The following is a 20,606-nucleotide window of genomic DNA, read 5'->3' as shown; positions in this document are numbered from 1 at the left end:
AACAGGAAGCTTTGATCATAATTTTTTTTTTTCATATTGTGACGCAGTTTCTAGAGAAACGGAATATTAAATGAGCAAACAGTGGACGTGGCTTGTTTTTTCTACTGCGAGGTGATTGGATGTAGTAAAGTAGGCATTTCATTTAGAAAGATGGGGAAAGGGGTTTTAGAAGAGTTATTACAGCCTAACAGACTCCTCCTGCTCACCATTTCTGTTTGTTGTCAAAACTGACAGTTGGACGGGTGTGGTTAAGTATGTTAGCCACGCCCATAACCTCAAACTCACGTATTCTGATAATTTAACTGAACACTGAAGTGCATTTTCAGATTTCAATCAAAGATTAGAAGGGCAAACTATTTTTTTTTATTAATGACACACACAGAATTGTTAACCACAAAACTGGCAATGTGAGCTAACAAAATCATATGGATGGTTTTGATTTCTTGGGGACTTTAACTATGTGTATTTACATAAAAAATAAATTCAATGTACTTACTGTTTTTACAATGCTTTGCAGAACACTTCTGGCGTTATTGAGAGTAAGGTTAGGAACAGGTTTGGTTGTATGGATAGGTTTAGGGATGGGTTAAGGTTTTAGGTATTAGGATTAAGGTAAATTATAAGTGTAATTACAGAAATTAATTACAATGTAATTGCATGCATGTATTTAATCAATAAATATTGCTAGGGAATTAATACTGAATGAACTCAAATTCGAATTGAAGGCATTTCAATAAGAATCCAATTGAATAGTCAAATTGGTCACAATACTCAGGCCTAGTAGAAAAGTTACACTGGTCTTCAGTGGTGTGTAACCAACACAAAGTTACACAAACTGAACTTGTTGAAAAAATGCTCTGGATAAGCATGAGGAAACCATCTTGGCTTTCAGATTAATTTCAATGTAAGTACACATAAGTTAAGGCCACTTAATATAAAATGGGACCAAATCTTGACTTAAGAAAAGAAAACACTAAGCTTCAGGACAGAAATTCCACTTCTGAACAAAAAGAACAGAACAGAATCATACTTCGTAAAAAAAGACAATCCTTCTTCAGAAATAAAACACAATGAAATCAAACTTCAGAGGAGAGCAGAATGTTGACTTCAGACTGGGGTTGTGTGTTACTTTGGATACAGGAGGGCTGATGTATGGCAGAACCAGGTCATTTGCAAGTCAGTCATATATTGGGGCTAAAAGCATGTGGTACGTGTAAGCACGAAGCTTCCTTCAGCATTTTTAATGTCATTCCAAAGAGACGTTTTCAACTGCGTGCGCCTGGAATCTGCATGCGTGCCGCTTTAAATTTATGCACACAATCTACACGCCTTCATTGGAAATACTGGACTTGTGTGCGGGAAAGACACAATATGTGAACGGCCTATTTCACGGCAGCGTCACAAAGAGGTTTATGATTTATACATGACAAAACAAATCTGTGAACACACACGCAACTACTTCTGATATTTGGTCAAGCAGAACATCAGAGCCTTACTTGAGTTTGATGGTGCACACGCTTACGCACATTTACACACACACTTGTTTTGCCATAGGTCTGTTCTAGAGACATTTTGCAACAGCTTTACTAGGCGATTTTTATTTTGTTCATGTTACAGGTCTTTGATAAGGATCTAATTGTTTTTTTGGGGGAAATATGTTTCAGATTCACACTTTAAACTGTCTGTCTGTATCCTGATTAAAATCGAAATCACAATATTGTTCAAGAAATTTATGAAACGTTTCTTTCGACCATTTCGCTTTTCACATTAAAATACATTAAGAAAAATAGTCTCTTGACTGGGCCATGGTACTCTTCAAGCCAAATCGAAGGACGGACTGCTGTGATATGGTTTCCAACAAAATTAGGCAAAGACAAAATTTGTTTTGGAGTTTGCATTACTTCAGAGAATGTGAATAGTATCTGTACTTTGTCTCTCAGCCTGAAGATCTCTCAGCCTGAAGACAAAACAAAGAAACAGACAGATGATCATGGCAGAAGGTAACTGTAGCCAGCACAGGCAAAATTCAAGTGTGGATGCATTTTATGTTCAATGGCAATGATGTTCAAGTCACCAAAACCCATATAATTTGTAAGTCGTGCCTGCAAGGACATAAATATCGCTACACCTACACAAGAGAACAAATGGATTAGCAATGGTCACTTTGCTGCGTCTAGTGTAGACAGCTTCCAGCTAATGCAGTGTCACATGACAGTGTACATCTGGTGTAAACATTATTATCTGCTCTACTGTTAATATAAATGGGTATTCATTAATACAGCTGAGTAAGAGGGTTTCAGATTAGCATTTGTATTTAAAGCAATAGTTCACCCAAATTACCTCTTAATTTACTTACCCGGTGTATTTTTTTGTGTCAGATGCCACTATGTTTTTTCTGTCAGATGAACACAGAGTACTTTTTAAATTTGATACTGCATTTTTCATGCTGTATAATGGTGTAGGACAGTCTTTTATTTTGAAACTTGTTTGTCTGAATAACAAAGTTGAGAACCGGGTTAGTAACTGTACTGTGTTGTTAGTAACTGTACTACAGACCAGATTTCTGGCAGCAGCTGCGATCGGATACTATACCAAAGTTGGCAACCCAGGGGTGTTACATACTGTACTAAAAAGTTTATGACCGGGGACGGGTGAAATTACGGGAGATTTCAGGGAGAAATGGGAGTGTTGGCAGGTATGATCCATACGCCACTAGGCAGTTAGCGAATGTCTTATAAATCGGATAGATGTGTTCAACATAGGCTCATTCTGAAAACATAACCCTATATACGTTTCTGGAGATTGTGAATTATGTAGCCAGAGCTATGTATGGCTTTTCAGAATGAGCCTGGGTTGGACATGTTTTTGTAAAAGAATTATTTAAAAAACACATTTATTACAAACTCCAATGACTGACTCCAGTGGCTGACAGCACGTTATGTGTGACTGATATGACGCAAGATAGGTAGACACATGTGCAGCATTGTTAGAGTAATATACTGTAAAATGGTATACAGTTATGCCAAGCCAAACTTTTTTGTTGTTCATTCTACTACGAACGTGTCATATATAATATGTCATATGGAATTTGGCCGTCGCCAATAATTAAAAAATTTGAAATATTTCATTTACAAAACTACATCGATCTGCTTCATAAGAGTTAACCCCCTGATGGCATATGGGTAAGGTTGAATTTATGCATCTTTGGAAGCTTCAAAAAAAAAAAAAAAAGCTACTTTACAAAGCCAGGATAAAATTTTTAACTACGAAAATCATATACACTAAGAATGGCTAGAGGGTGGGAAAAAATTTGGTGTAATATGAACTTTGGTGTGAACTATTCAACCCAGGCTAATTGTAAAAACTTACCTCTATATACATTTCTGGAGAGCGCCAAATATGTCCCAGGAGCTATGTTTTTTTGCAGTGTTTATTTTCACGAATCCACCAGAGGCCACTGTTCATGCTTTTTAAAATCTCAAATTTCTTTCATGAGTGCCATTCGCTCCTGCTGTTCTTGCGTAAATCCACCAGAAGCCAAATGATCAACTGACTGATCGACTGACCCACCCTCCTCCTTTCACTAAACCCAACCAATAGTGTTTTCAAAAGCACAGATTGACCCGCCCACCCACTTCCCCAAACCCAACCGACAGTTTGAAAAATCAATCCAAAAAAAGAAAAGCCCTAATCTGATTTTTACCATGTTTTTTAGATTTGATCACATTTCCACCCTGTTATTTATTTATTTATTTATTTATTATTTTGGCTTTTGTTTTTGTCTTACCCCATTTCTGAAACTGTTCTTCCCCGAACCCTGTTGTCATGGTCACCTCTTCTCTGCGTCCCAAGTCCACCGACATACAGCTAACTGGACAAACTGGTAACAATAGTAAGCCTTCCATATGGAGTTAAGCGGTTAGCTGGTAAGCGCAAAAAGGAATGGCGCTGTACTGCGCTTTAGCTTTCATTTTAATAACAAAATGCTGCCATACGTACTTCTGGCTACATAATTTGCAATCTCCAGAAATGTTTATACAGGAACGTTTTCAAAACGAGCCTATGTTGGAACTATTCCTTTAAAAATGGACCTAAAACTAACATTTGCTAATAAATATTGCTAGGTAATCAATACTGAATCAACTCAAATTCAAATAGTCAAATTGGTCACGATACTCAGCCCAGGTAGAAAGGTTGAGCTGATCTTCAGTGGTGTGTAACCAACACAAAGTAACACAAACTGAACCTGGCAGTGTTGGAAAATGCTCTGGCTAAGCATGAGGAAACCATCTTGGCTTTCAGAACCCTGCTGCACTGTTATGTAAAGTGTCCCACGGTTTTCATCTGCAGATTCTATTATTAATTATTAAAATGTTTCCCCCACCCCCCTCAGTCACACTCACATTCACACACTATACTCTATTACAAGACCCCCCAGCTCCAGTTCCCTATGAAATCAATTAAGAATCAGCTCAGCTGCAGTCCAACACTTCTGCATCACACACACACATAGTTGTACACGCTGCTCATTATAAATTTGTCTCACATCCCTCCATTTTTATCACACAGCACTCATTATAAACTGGCATCAAATGCAGACGCACGTGTGATCTCGAGATAGCGGTGTAAAGCAGTCTCGCACACACACACAAACTAACACACACCGCAAGGCAGTGCCAAAAACCCGGCTCACTTTCACACAGTCACAAGATATTACTTTTTGTTTCACGTGAGAACATGCAAACGTTGTACTGTAAATACTGTATAAATAGATCTGGATTCAAAATAAGCATCATAAAATGAGTCCGTTTTAAAAAGTGACCTTCTTTTAGATGATGATCATGTCAACAAACCTTCCGAATGATGGGACAAGATGAGAAGGTTGACGCAAGAGGCTCCAGCACCGGAGCCAAAAATGGTGATTCTCTCCGGGTCTCCACCGAAGTGTCCGATGTTCTCGTTGAGCCAACGCAGGGCCTGAATCTGGTCCAGTAGCCCGTAATTCCCTTTCGCAGACTGATCTCCTGAGCTCAGAAAACCTGCGGAGAGCGAGAGAGTCAGACCGGAGATAAGATAACAGACAATGTGGAACAAAGGTATAAAAAGAGCATGATCAATACGTTGACTAAGATCAAGCACTCAGAGGCCAAGCAGAGCAAAGCCAAGAAAAGATGAAGAAGACTACAGCTTTAATTAGACATGTTTGTGTGGAACTTCCTGTTCCTATTTGGTATGTTTTCTATTAATGTGTACATAAGACATTTAAGAATAACATACGCTAATGGATGACCCACTGGATGCGCTGGGAACGGTATCCCACAATGCAATATTATCATGAACTGAATGTCAAGTATTTTCCGCAGAAGATTAGAGCAAAATGTGTCTAAAATTGAGCATGTTTACCAAAGAATAATGAAACAGTAGGATTTGTCAATAATGCACAATTAATTGAATGATTCATATAACATGTGAATGACTTACATAGATATGAGCTTACATAGATATGACTTACATAGACATGAGCTACACATATAAGCTACACCATGAGCAATAAGTGACTCATGTCATGTTCATTTATTCATTATAGCAATGGCCTGCACAATTGTCAGTTAAATTTAAAATGATATTGAATGCATAATAAAAATATATAAATAATCATTATCTGCCGCACATTATACAGTAAGTGCTATGTTCACATTTTTGACAGGATCTTTTAAGTGAATGATTCAGTGACTGGGTTAGATGGACATGACACTGAGTCATTGCTCTCCAGATTGTGTTGTAGCCTACAGAAATGGTGACTGGGAGAATGGGCGAACGTATCAGAACTGATTCAAAAGATTCAGACCAACTCACTGCTAGTTTATAAATTTTGTTAATATGAACAAAACTAGTTACTCACTGGTAATGTAGCATACAGGAATGGTAACAGATCAACAGATTCAAATTATTCTATTGTAAGTTCATAAGTCTAATTATAATAAACATGAACAAATCATAAATAAACAAATGAACTGATTCAAAAGATTCAAATCAACCCACTGCTAGTGCAAGAATCTATTTATAATAAAGATGAACATGTCACTGTTGATTTGCAGGATCAGAAATCAAACAAATAAACTGATTCGAAAGATTCAGACAACACTATTGCTATTACAATGTATTTGTAATGAACATAAATCACTCAGTAGTGATGTAGACTGAAGTAGTGATTTAAATGAGCAAATGAATCAGAACTGATTCAGAAGATCCAAATCAACACATTCCTTGTTCTTAAGTATATAATGAGCAAAACCACTCACTGGCAATATAGCCTATAGAAACAGTTACAGAACAAATGAGCAAAAGAATCAAAAGGGATTCAAATGATTCAAATCACTCTATCACAAGTTCATGAATCTATTTATAACAAACCAAAACAAGTTACTATTGATGTAGGCTACAGAAATTATGACTGAATAAGTGAACAACTGAATCTGAACTGATTCAAAAAATCAGTAAAAAATTATTCTACTTATACTGGACCAAAACAGTTTCTGATTCAAAAGATTCAAATTACTTCACTGCTAGTTCATAAATCTATTTAGAATGAACAAAAAGCAAGCCACTTACCAATGATGTAGCCTACAGACTGAATAAGACTGAACAAATGATTTAAAAGAGCAAATGAATCAGAACTTATTCAAAAGATTCAAATCAACCCATCGTTTGTTAATAAATCTGTTTATAATGAACAAAAACAATCAACATTAACATTTACAGAACAAATAAGAAAATGAATAAAAACTGATTCAAACAATCCAAATCCCTTTATTCTAACCTTACTAATATATTTATAATGAACATGAATGGGCAAGAGATGAAATTGTGAGTGAACAAATGAGCGAACTGATTCAAATGATTTAAATCAATCCACCCCTAGTTCAAACATCCATTTCTAATAAATCAAAAACATATGTCTTCCATTACTGTGCTATGAAAGCTTCAACAGAACATATTTTCGCTCAGAACCTCAGGGGTGTTGGGTGGTTTGATGCATTAACAGTTATCACTGCTGGTGAGAGGAGCTTTATTATCATCTTGTCAAGCCTGTCTTTATGATGGCTCCAGCCGATTAGCCAGTTTAGACATTCAGACCGTTGTTCTCTGGTTCAAAAAACCCCACCAAATACTCACATACACATATATACTTAAAAATAAGATGGCCGCATATAGTCCCATTATGGACCTCTACCAATAATACATGCTATAGTGCTCATTAAAATGGGCCGTATGAGGCTGTGGAGTCACGGTGTAAATGAGAACTAAAGAGCTTATGTAAGACCGCCTATTTTACTATTCTAACTGAACTGGTGATGCACTGAAAACATGGAAATGTGGGGAATTTCAAACATATTTCACACGTCTACGAAAGCACTCTTCAGACTCTGAAAGATAGGCTTCCTCTGGAATATTCAAAGAAATGGGGAAAACACACAAGGGTTAAAAATAGACCCGAACTTAAAAGCTCCATGACCGCGGACCCAATATAAGAGTCAGTATGTGTGTGTGTATGTTTTAGCATGTCAAAGAAAGAGAGGATGAGTAGAGGAAACACAGGAGCTCATTTAACATTGTATATTATTTTATTTCAAAAACAGCATACAGATTACATGTGAACTAGTACAACAAACACTAGTATCCTTGTAACCAGTAATGTGAAGTATGTATACTACATACTATTAAAAACATTAGCCTGCTCTTCACTACATAATCCTCATGCACTGTAGTGTACACTACAAACAAATTTTAAATAACATGCTAAATAATATATTATTTTCAAAACAAAAGAAAAAACACTAGCCTATATTTAACAACATTATCCTCACCATGCCCTGTACACTACATACTATTTTAAAAAGTAGCATACAAAATAATGTGAATTGAAACACTAGCATTATCCTAACTACATACTGCTCAGTGTGTAGTGGATATTAAGTACTATTTTTAAATACTATGAAAAATAAGATATTGCCAAAAAAAGAACACTAGCAGACTCCTAACAACAGTAGCTCAGTATGCACTGTATACTACATAATATTAAAACACATTAGCCTACTTTTTACTTCATAATCCTCATGCACTGTAGTGTACACTACATACAATCGCAAAATAAAATACCGCAACAAAACAAATCAAAACAAAAAAACCCACTAGCCTACTTTTAACAACATACTTTTATAGTATGCCCTGTACACTACATACTATTTTAAAAGTAGCAACTGAAACAAGAAACACTAGTATTATCCTAACTACATGCTGCTCCGCATGTAGTGTATATTAAATACTATTTTTAAATACTATGCAAAATAAAATACTACCATAAAAGAACACTAGCAGACTCCCAACAACAGTAGCTCAGTGTGCACTGTGTACTATATACTATTTTTGAAAATAGTGTATGAACTAACATGTGAATTGCAACAACAACCACTAGCATTACCCTAACAACATACTGCTCAGTATGCACTGTATACTACATACTATTAAAAAAACATTAGACTACTTTTAACTTTATAATCCTCATGCACTGTAGTGTACACTACATATAATTTTTAAAATAACACGCTAAATATAATACTGCAACAAAACAAATCAAAACAAAAAACCCACTAGCCTACTTTTAACAACATACAGTTGAAGTCAGAATTATTAGCCCCACATTGATTCTTTTTTCCTCATTAAATATTTCCCAAATTATGTTTAACAGAGCAAGGAAATTTTCACAGTATGTCTGATAATATTTTTTCTTCTGGAGAAGGTCTTATTTGTTTTATTTCGGCTAGAATAAAAGCAGTTTAAAATTTTTTTAAAAACATTTTAAGGTCAAAACAATTAGCCCCTTTAAGCTATATTTTTTGATAGTCTACACAACAAACCATTGTTATACAATAACTTGCCTAATTACCCTAACCTGCCTAGTTAACCTAATTAACCTAGTTAAGCCTTTAAATGTCACTTTAAGCTGTATAGAAGTGTCTTGAAAAATATCTAGTCAAATATTATTTACTGTCATCATGGCAAAGATAAAAGAAATCAGGTATTAGAAATGAGTTATTAAAACTATAATGTTTAGAAGTGTGTTGAAAAAATCTTCTCTCCGTTAAACAGAAATTGGGGAAAAAATAAACAGGGGGCCTAATAATTTAGGGGGGCTAATAATTCTGACTTCAAGTGTACTTCTGAGTATGCCCTATACACTACATACTATTTTAAAAGTAGCTTACAAAATAATGTCAACTGAAACAAAACACTAGTATTATCCTCACTACATCCTGCTTAGTATGTAGTGTATATTAAATCATATTTTTAAATACTATGCAAATACAATATTACCAAAAAAAGAACTTTTAACAACACTAGCTCAGTGTGCACTGTGTACTACATACTATTTTTGAAAATAGTGTATGAAATAACATGTGAATTGCAACAATCACTGGCGTGTCCTAACATACAGCTTAGTATGCACTGTATACTACATACTATTAGAAAAAATGCAACTTAAAAAACACTAGCCTCTCCTAACTACATAATCCTCTGCATGGCCTGTACACTACATATTATTTTATAAAGAAGCAGACTCCAAACAACACACTGCGGTGTATGTACAATATATGTTTATGTGAAATACAGGCTTCCTCTGGAATAGTAAAAAAAGTCAGTGTGTATGTGTGTGTGTGTGTGTGTGTTTTAGCATGTCAAAGAAACTAAGAGGGACGAGCAGAGGAAAAGACAAAGTGCCATGTTGTTTTCAGGAGTCAGGCCTGTGAGGAAGACGACGAGCGACAACATACAGAACATCATTTCACAAACAACACACAACAGGAAAGCAGATCACCTCTTCATGTGAAAGACCGTGCCTGTGTGAAGGAGACACAGAAATAGCGTTCTTTGAAAATGTTTGTTGCGGATGTTAAAAAAAGCTGTTGACGTCTGAAACTCCCACAGGCCGATAATGACATTGTTTTAAAGGATGCCGCTGCCTCGGTTACATTTATTTACATGCTGTGTGAAATACTAGAATGTATTCATGACCGAAGACATCATTATCTTGAGCCGCTGAATTCATTTCCATCCATTTCGCATTTATGATTCAGTACATTTCAATAAGCATGGCTTATATGTGTCCTTGAAATCGCACGTTCACGCTACTTTTGTGTTTGTTATTTGATGTCAGACTCTATTTATTTGATCACAAATACAGAAAAAAATATATATTTTAGTATTGTGAAATATTTGTTCAGTTATTTACGAATGTAATTACATTTTTATTGTTTCTGTGGAATTTATTATGAAGCATGCTGGGCTGTGTTTTTATTCATTTCTTACTGTATTGAGTTTGGATGAGTTTGTATGATGTGTGTTAGATGACGCTACTGCCCTTCCTCATTTGCCCCTTGTGGGATTATAACATTGTTAAACTCAAACCTACAGTTGAAGTCAGAATTATTGGCCCTCATTTATTTTTTCCCCCAATTTCTGTTTAACGGAGAGCAGATTTTTTTTACACATTTCTAAACATGATAGTTTTATTAACTCATTTTTAATAACTGATTTCTTTTATCTTTACCTTGATGACAGCACATATTATTTGACTAGATATTTTTCAAGACACTTTTATACAGCTTAAAGTGACATTTAAAAGATTAACTAGGTTAATTAGGTTAACTAAGCAGGTTAGGGTAATTAGACAAGTTATTGTATAACGATGGTTTGTTCTGTAGACTATCAAAAAAAAAATATAGCTTAAAGGGGCTAATCATTTGACCTTAAAATTGTTTAAAAAAATAAAAACTGCTTTTACTCTCGGGTGAAATAAAACAAATAAGACTTTCTCCAGAAGAAAAAAATATCATTAGACATACTGTGAAAATTTTCTTGGTCTGTTAAAAATCATTTGGGAAATTTATAAAAAAAAAAATCCCCTAAAAAATCAAAGGGGGGCTCATCATTTTAACTGTACATTTTTACAACTTAAATGATTGATTTTCTAATTTAACTAATTTTAAAATATAATGTATAGAGGTCCATTTCAGCATCATTACTTTTATTCTGTGTTGCATGATCCTTTAAAAAAAGGCTGATATGTTGACGAATAGTCACTGAATAAATTGAATAATGATGTAATTTAGTAATTTTTTAAAAATTTCCTTTTACTTTTCATTAAAAGTTTTGTAATTTTGGTTGCATTTGGTTATTTTAACTATCTTATGTATTTATTTATAACCAAAAATGGGGTTAACAAAGTTAATGTTTTAAAAATATATTTTACATTTTTCTGTTGACTTTTATTTTATTTTAAAAACTATTTTAGTTTTACTTTACTATAATAAACCTGCCTACAATGAAAAAAATGATTCACTGGATTTAATACATTTTAATGGTAAATGGTTACAAACAATTTATATTTGTTTTTAAGCAAAAAAAAATGTATTTATTCATTCATTCATTTTCTTTTCGGTTTAGTCCCTTTATTAGCATTTGTTTTACGCAGCGGATGCCCTTCCAGCTGCAACCCATCACTGGGAAACACATACACACATTCATACACACATACACTACGGACAACTTAGCCTACCCAATTCACCTGTACCACATGTCTTTGGACTGTGGCGGAAACCGGAGCACGCGGAGGAAACCCACGCGAACGCAGGGAGAACATGCAAACTCCACACAGAAACGTCAACTGACCTAGCCGAGGCTCGAACCAGCGACTTTCTTGCTGTGAGGCGACAGCACTACCTACTGCGCCACTGCATTGCCCCAAAATTAAATTTAGTAATGTTCAAATTATTTGTTTGCTTAAATTTAGCCCATATAAATTGTTTGTAACCACTCACCTTATGAATGAATCTTTTTTTTTTCAGAGTAGTGCAATAAATAAAATTATTCATTTTATGGTTCAAGCCATATTAAATGAACCATTATGGTGAATCTATTAGATTGACATTAAAATGGCATGTTTCCCAGCTTTATTATTTACACTTCAAATATTACTAAATTTACATATATAGCTCATTATGCACTATAAAGTTTTTTTTAATTTGTAATGTAAAATAAAATGTATACTGTGTAGTGTATGTACTTTAAAATATGTAGTGTACACCAAATACTATTTCTAATAATACCATGTGAAATAAAACATTGCAACAAACACTAGCAAATTCCTAATACTACTTAGTGTGTAGTGCATACTACATACTTTTTTATACAACATGTTAAACAAAATATTTTCAACAACAAAACAATAACATACTTATAACTGCGTTATGCATGTTATGTTTTAAATACATTATGCAAAACAAAAATTGCAAAATGTATATACTATACCATACTTGTAAACATATATAATTGAATGCACTATTCATTCATTTTCTTTTTGGGTTAGTCCCTTCATTAATCTGGGGTCGCCACAGCAGAATGAACCACCAACTTATCCAGAATATGTTTTATGCAGCAGATGCCCTTCCAGCTGCAACCCATCAACGGGAAACACTCATACACTTCCATTCACACACATACACTATCAACAATTTAGCTTACTCAATTAACCTATAACGCATATCTTTGGACTTATGGGGGAAACCGAAGCACCTGGAAGAAATCCATGCGAACACGGGGAGAACATGCAAACTCCGCACAGAAATGCCAACTGATTCAGCCGAGGCTCGAACCAGCGACCTTCTTGCTGTGAGGTGAGAGCGCTTCTCACAGTGCCACCGCGCTGCCCCAGAATGCACTATTTATTACGTATTATTTCTAAAAATTGCATTTAAAAAAAATGAAATGAGATTGAAGAGACTGCTGTTGGTGAAACTAATACTAAATCTGTTGGAAAAACAAAACAAACATAGGCCAGATCAAGCTGTGGTGTGAACAGAGCTGTACTGTCTAAATGACATTAACAGGGCAGGTGAGTGAATGTGTGCAAACTCACGTTGTGAGCATCAGCCTCACGAGTCAAGGACAACCCCTAGAAAACGAGACAAATTACGAATTCATCAAACTGCTGGATCAGGCCACCACAGGCGAGTCCCTAAAGATGAGCCGAGTCACGGACTGCATTACAAATACAACTGTAGTGCAAATTAGTGGGGGAAGTGTGGACGTGAGGTCCTTCCATAATACTTTCATATTGCGTGAGTGAAAATCCTATAGAGGGAGGAATCTGTGGATATTTTAGGAAACGGGGCTGTTTGAGTATGCATACTGGTTGTTTAAGTATGGGATCCCTCATTCACCAGGTACTGTATTTTACATTGAAACCTCACAGTTTCAGTCTGGCAAATTGCAAGGTTGATGACGCAGTGACTGAGTGTGGAATCGTGGGAGTTTTCATCTTCATTACATCCTAAAAAGCTTGTGCAGAACTCATGTTCATGGAGCTACAGAATTCAAAACTATTCAAAACGTATTATCATAGTAGTATGAAGCAAATCAAGACTAAAAGCAGTCGAAGCTAAATGAAAGCAATGAAGCAACTGCTGCAAAAGAGAAAACCAAAAAGCAACAAAAACAAAAAATGCAATGGAGCTTTCATTATGCAGTTTCACAGTTGAACACTTCCGGTTCCGGTTCCAGAGCATGTTTTTCCGTTCTTAAATTAGCAAAAGTGTATTTGGACAGCCCTTAATGCTTTTGCGCTGTAAGCTTTAGACTTTGCACCTATCGTTAAAATAAAGCCCTTATATAACAAAATATATAACACTGTTTTCGTGTTTTTGAATATTTTATTGAAAAAAATATTAAATATTGCGCCTTAAGAGATTTAAGATTTCTAGAATTTAATTAACATCATATACAGTATTCATCTCATGCATTTGAGAATTATGACATGGCATGGACATGCACTTAATGTGTAAGCAAGTGCAGTCATGTGATAACTTTTTAGCATTTTAGCAAAGACTATAACACCTCAAGCACACATGTATAATATACTACATACTATTTTTAAAATTGCATGTAAAATGTCATGTATCTTGCAATAAAAAACCATTAGCATACCAGTGTCATAGTGAGTCACAAGACAAAAAGATCCAATGATAGCTTTATAAAAAAACAAAACAAAGAAAAACAAACACGCTGTTGTCATGGCAAAAACACAAAGTAATCCAAGTGACAGGGAAGCAGTATATTTCTGTCACATGATCGTTCCACTCAAATAGCCCTTTCACACATACAGACATTTCTGGAAAATTACCGGCAATTTTCTGGAAAGGTCTGTATGTGTGAACAGGCCCTTTTTGAAAATACTGGTAAATTAGTTTTTCGGAAAGAGAAGTTATAACATCACCGGTAATTTGCCAGAATGCTGCTCTGTGTGAATGCAGAAGAAAATTTATCGGAAAGAGCACATTCACGCCTAGAACACGCTGACGTGAGACGTCTACTCCAGGCGATCAGAACACTCAGACGCATTCACATCCGTGCTGTTTACGAAAATAAAAGCCTTTGAATATTTTTCCAGACACATTTAGCAGCTAGATGTTATTCAGAGAATGTTTCTATCTTCCTACTTTACACCAACTGTGTAAAAAAACATCGGTAAAATGCTTATAATAAACTGCCATTTGTTTACCTTCAAGCTCTGCTTCAGTTGCTTGACGCGAATGCACGTGAAGTGTAGGAGTGCTTCAGTGAGCACCAGTACACACACATATTATGTACATCTCGACATCTGAAAGGGTTCTTCCATATGTTTTCATCAAAGTTGTTCACAATACTTATTCATCTACAGAATTTGTATGTAGTAAAATGTGTAAACATTTAGCTGCGGTTCGCTCTTCTTCCTTGGGATGTCTCTGAGACAAAGGAGCTCCATGAATGCTAAAGCTTTAAACAAAAGTAAAAACATCAACAAAAGCCTGACCCCTTCTACATTTACAAATACAAGCGCAGCCGTTTAGAGCTCATTTCTGGTTAATGATGTCAGAATTTACCGGTATTTTGAAATGAATGTGTGAATGGTCTTTACCGGACAAATTCCGGAACATTCTTGCCTATGTGAACAGCTCTTTTTTGAATTTACCGGTAAAGTCGTTTCATTAATTTTCCAGATATTTACCAGTATCACTGTGTGAAAGTGGTTTAAGTTTAATTTAATAGTATTTTGTTAATTTAATAGTCATTTGTTGCTTTACCTTTTTACCATTTATGTGTACAAAAGAAAAAACTGTTGACTTTTGTCAAGTTTGATTATATAAGGAATCAAGCAAGATACATTATGATATTCAGTACTGCATACTTTACATAACAGAAGGTCATCCGAGTATTCCGTGCAAACATAATTTGGTGTACTGTTCACAATACATATATAATAATACTAATAATAGTGTGGAAGTATTCCATTCTGAAAACACTTTTGAGTTTGTCTAAAATGACTGAAGACGAGGATGTAAACATTTGTGCATCTGGTTGAGAAGGAACCCGAGGCGTGGTCATGTGCTCATACTATATGCTGCAAACAATGTTCTGTGATTAGCTGCTGGGGGTCTGTAGGTGTGACTGTTTGCTGTTGCCTGGTAACCTGCCTCATCTTCTTTTATTTTAAACGATGAGTTGCATCCATATGTGTAATGGAATATCATATTCCAATTTAGCCAAATGATCAGTGAAACGTCTAATACCGCGCAGCGCTCTGATTCGCTCGGTAAGTTTCGCTGAGAGCCGAGTGCTGAGTTGAATCTCCTGCGGACTTTGGTGCTGAGAGCAGCAGTTTGGGGTTGGACTCATGCATATGCACCACTCCAGAGAACGGCAGATCCCAGATCAGAGAGAGAGAAAGAGAGAGAGAGATATGCTGGAGCAAAAGAGAGATGAGGATGTGAGAAGGCAATGAAGGAGGAAATGTATATAGATAATATGCAAGCAATACCATACATTAAAAATACAATAAATACAACCATTTAATAATAATAATATTATTACCTACTACTAGTAATACAGTATTAATCATTATTATTTTATATTATATGCTTATATAATTAATTTATGACATATTTTTGTAAAATATAATTTGTTTTTCATTATTATTAGTGATGTTTTCACTAAAGTGTTTTCATTTTTCTCTTCTCATTGCTGTTCATCCAAAGAAGAATCAAATCTCAATGCCATGTCCTTTCTTTTCCTCACAGCGGAGACTGTGTTTCACCACTAAAACATCTATATCTAAAACAAGAATATTGGTTGGTGAAGTAAAGTAAAATAGTTAATCAGCTGTGCTTTGCAGAGCCCGGTTGTTAGGCTACATCAATATCCCACAAACACAAAAACAATATTCTGCGTTCTGCATGGCTGCGTCTTACAGCAGACCACAGACAAGTAAACGTCTGTTTTACCAGAGGACGTGCTGCAACTCAGAGAAGAATAATAGTCAAAAGACAACCTTTGTACTTCAAAATCTAATATCATTTAGCTACAACGAATGAGTTTTCGGTTTTGACAATTATTAGCCATTATTATAGCCATTATTTTAAGTAACAATACAATTCTTATTTTAATAGTCACAGTTTTTTTTTGCTTATCTTATGTTATGACTAAAAATTAGCTCAATAAAACAGTTACTAGTAAATTGAATAATGTTAAATGTATTAAATAAGTACTACTAGCTAATCAGTGAGTGCTAGGATCTATTTGATTGATTTAAGTGTTTGATTAATGTGTGCTAGTATCTAATAAATACGTTAATTTAAAAAGCACACATAGCTAATAAACAAGTTATTGTCTCTATGCTAATTAACAACAATTGTGAGCTTTAGTTTGATAATATTAGCCACTGGATCTGACATGTCTGAATGTGAGCCCTAAATTTTATACAAATTGTGACCGTTTTAAAAGACAATGTGTCATTTTTGAAAGACGTAAGCTCATTCTCTGTCAATAGGGCAGAAGCAGATTGCAGATTGTATGAATTTTTTTTTAGCTAAAATGATTTAGTAACCAGTCTGCCAAACTGTAAAACTGTTATAAATTGCTATGTTGGACCTCTCGCCAAAAAAAGAGCCAATGATGGACCACCGCTTCAGCATTTCAGTAATCATTTACTCTGCAACAGAAATAAACAACTGCAGTAAATCAAGCTAAATCACAGCACTGAATATGAAAACTATGAAAATGCGTCCTCTTCATTCTGAGATCTGAGGTGGCATTTACATTTGCAAAAAATCAGCCCCTCCACTTCTCAGATACCAACACTGCAAACATTCATTGTTTCCCTTTGAATTTATAATTACGCGATTAGTGTCCACATGAAAAAAAACGAAAAGCGTGTTTCGCAAACATAAATAGCTCAAAGCAAACATCCTCGAGAGGTGCACGGCGTTGAGTGAATCATAATTCGGGGATTCTGTGCTAACGAATGGTGAAAAGTATAAAAAAAACAGCTGAAATAAAGACTGGTGTGGAATTAGGCACCTAATTAGGGTAATCTGTTTCTTCAAATAGGACAGATTTGATGAAGGGCTGGAAGATGGCAAAAGAGAAAGTGAGCGAGGTGAAGGGGGAAATACAGGAAACGCTTAGGCCTGGTAAGAGAACGCAGCTACTAACCCGCAAGGCACATCGACAGCACGTTCTTTCTTCCCCAGAGTTCATTAATTAGTTAATTAGTTAATTAGTCTGAGCAGATGGCTGTGGTACACAGATCAGCAACTCTATGGCAAGCCCTTTTAACATTAATCTATAAAATCATCTATTTTTATGCTTCTTTTTTGCCAATAGTGCATTTTCCATTGAGTACCAGTAATTATTTATTAGCTACTAGAGCTTATACTTTAGGAACTAGCACCTTATTGTTAAAGATGCTAGTACTTTTATTCCGCGCAGACTGTTGACAGCTAAAATAGATATTATTAGTTATATTATAGTAACTATATATCAAGGGTCACCAACCCTGTTCCAAGAGAGCTACCCTGATCAAACACACCTGAACCAATTGAAGCACTTGATAATTACAGACAAGTGTGTTTGGTAAGGGTTGCAACTGAAATCTGGAGGAAAGGTAACCCCTTCTATATATATGTATATATTTATATATATATTTATATATACAACAGTTCTGTCTGATTCTTGAATCTGATTAGTTGATAGCTGTGCGATATTCTGCCAGTAACAGCACTCGTACTGCCTTTTCATCCTTCTGTATTACTCCGCCCACATACAGCAACAAGCAGAGGACACTCTACAGTTTAACAAAGATTGCTGCTGTTGGGCAACATAATGTGCTTTTGAGGCTTTTTTAGTCAAGAATGCGGTTGTTTAGATTGCAGCTATGCAGTTTATTTATAAGGATAGTGCCTATTTTAAATATTTATAATTTCTGAAAGAAAGTGCGTTGGTGGCCATCAGCCTGTCATTGAGCAAACCAAAGGTGGTTGATGTTGTCCATTCACAAGATGGTGACAGAGACCACATAATAAGCCCTTAGAAGCTAAAACAGCGTAATTTAAACTACAGCTGATCAACTCATTATTATACTGGAAGTGATATTCTAAGTCAATTTTCTCTTTTGTTTGTTGTAGTGCTGTATTTATACCGTAGTAATTGTAGAGTACTGAGTGTGAGATGGGACATGCATATCAGGAATGTATGTTTTGTCGGCAGAAAGAAGGAAGAAATGTCCGCATGTGTTTAGCATTTATCCTTATTGCAAACACAACAGCAATCTGGCAGTGATTGTGCTGCTTTTTTGGGGGTTAATTATTGTGATATCCCGACAGAGAAATACTGTAGACTGTAATAGACTGTAATACTGTAGGGAGATATCTCTGTAGACTGATGGCATTTCAATGACGTTCAGCCTTATAATTTTAAAATGTCAGCAAAATCACCTGTTTTGTCATCACTTTCGACATTACGCTAGAGAGTCATTCAAATACGAGTTCTAAAGTGATGTTGGTGAATTAGTAACAGCTTCTGCTGTTCTGATGTCAGCTGCAGATGTGAATGAATGGCGGGAAAGGTAGTTCAATACAATAGTTCTAATACAAAAGGGTTTTTAGACTCTCCATGTTTGATTTTTTTTTTTATATATACGATTATGCCGTTGAACTGTTGTATAAACACAATATCACACTCATAGCAGTGCAATGTGTATGTACATCGTCACTAGTGGGACACTAATGCCAACGCGTGCCTCCCACCAGTGCCGATATACAGCCACATTGCAATGCTACGAGTGTGATTCATTCATTCATTCGTTCATTCATTTTCTTTTCAGCTTAGTCCCTTTATTAATCCGGGGTTGCCACAGCAGAATGAACCGCCAACTTATCCAGCATATGTTTTACGCAGCGGAAGCCCTTCCCATCTCTGGGAAACATTCATACACTCACTCACACTCATACACTACGGACAATTTAGCCTACCCAACTCACCTGTACCATATGTCTTTGGATTGTGGGGGAAATCGGAGCACCCGGAGGAAACCCACGCGAACGCAGGGAGAACATGTAAACTCCACACAGACACGCCGACTGACCCAGCCGAGGCTCGAACCAGCGACCTTCTTGCTGTGAGGCGACAGCACTACTTACTATATATATAATGAATAAGTGCTAGTACATATAAAAGCTCTTAAAAATAACCACTAGTGCATGAAAATAGATTCTAGTAGATTATATAGATGAAATGTTAAAATGGCTTGCCATAGCAGCTGTGAGGGGCAGCTGAGTGTAGGCGAAGATGGAAGGTGAGGGCGCCTCAGATCTGAAGGAAACTTGCACTTTCGTAGAGCGCTAATGCTAACGCAGCTAGCCTACTGCAGTACACAGCGCACTAGCACTCACATCTCTCAGTGTGTGTGTGTGAGGAATTTCAGATAGATCTGTAAGAGGGTTCGGAAACACACTGTAACAAATGCTCTGTGTGTGAGTGTGCAGCATTAGCATGGGTTTGAATGAATTCTCTGCTTCACTGCAGATTTAAAAAGGCACTTCTGACGGTTATTTTTAGATTGTTCACATATCTCCCTTCTGTCTCTACTCTTTCACTCATTCTGTCTATCTCTCCTTTCCATTCTCTGGCCTTTTCTCCATTTATCTCTCTTTTGCTTTAAAAGGTGTGTGTGCATGTAGCTCACAGTTCTGGCTGGTGTCTGCGATTTGGTACTAAATCTGCTTTCATGATGCGGAACCCTGTTCTGTGTCCCTTTTTTTTTGCTTCCTTTGTGCATTTTTTTCCTGTTTGAAAATGCTTCATCCAATCCAATCATCCAATGGGGCTGGAATGGCAAGACACAAACGCGTAATCCTCTTCACCGCTATAGAAAAACCTCTTTAAAGCAGAATAGAGAGAAAGGGGGAGAGACAGATAATACACTGAAAGGTTACTCTTATTCATCCATGAACCAAAATTTCTCACCCATGCTAATAATCAGCCTTTTTAAATCCTTGTATTTATATATGTGTATTTGTCTGTATTTTGTACAATGTATGCTACATAACAAGGGCTTTCGAATTGGGGTCCAGGGATAAGCAAGGGAATGCAAAGGAGTGTGAAAACAATGTAAATGTAAAAACATTGTCTGAATTAATAGAAAAGCATGATTACTAGAAAAAAACACAACAGAA

At 35.8% G+C, this 20,606-nt stretch overlaps 1 protein-coding gene across 3 annotated transcripts in view; it reads right to left on the bottom strand.

Annotated features, from left to right (window-relative positions):
* Nucleotides 1-20,606, bottom strand: part of nlgn2b (neuroligin 2b) — a 175,459-nt gene that overhangs the window by 5,952 nt on the left and 148,901 nt on the right. For all 3 annotated transcript variants that reach the window (XM_056466734.1, XM_056466736.1, XM_056466735.1), the window contains one exon: nt 4,854-5,039. In XM_056466734.1, coding sequence (XP_056322709.1) covers nt 4,854-5,039 — 186 coding nt within the window. The remainder of the gene's footprint in view (nt 1-4,853; nt 5,040-20,606) is intronic.

This window comes from Danio aesculapii, chromosome 10, assembly GCF_903798145.1.
Source record: "Danio aesculapii chromosome 10, fDanAes4.1, whole genome shotgun sequence".
Taxonomy (NCBI): Eukaryota; Metazoa; Chordata; class Actinopteri; order Cypriniformes; family Danionidae; genus Danio; species Danio aesculapii.
The sequence above is the reverse complement of the archived record's forward strand: the minus strand, read 5'-3'. Positions and strand labels throughout refer to the sequence as shown.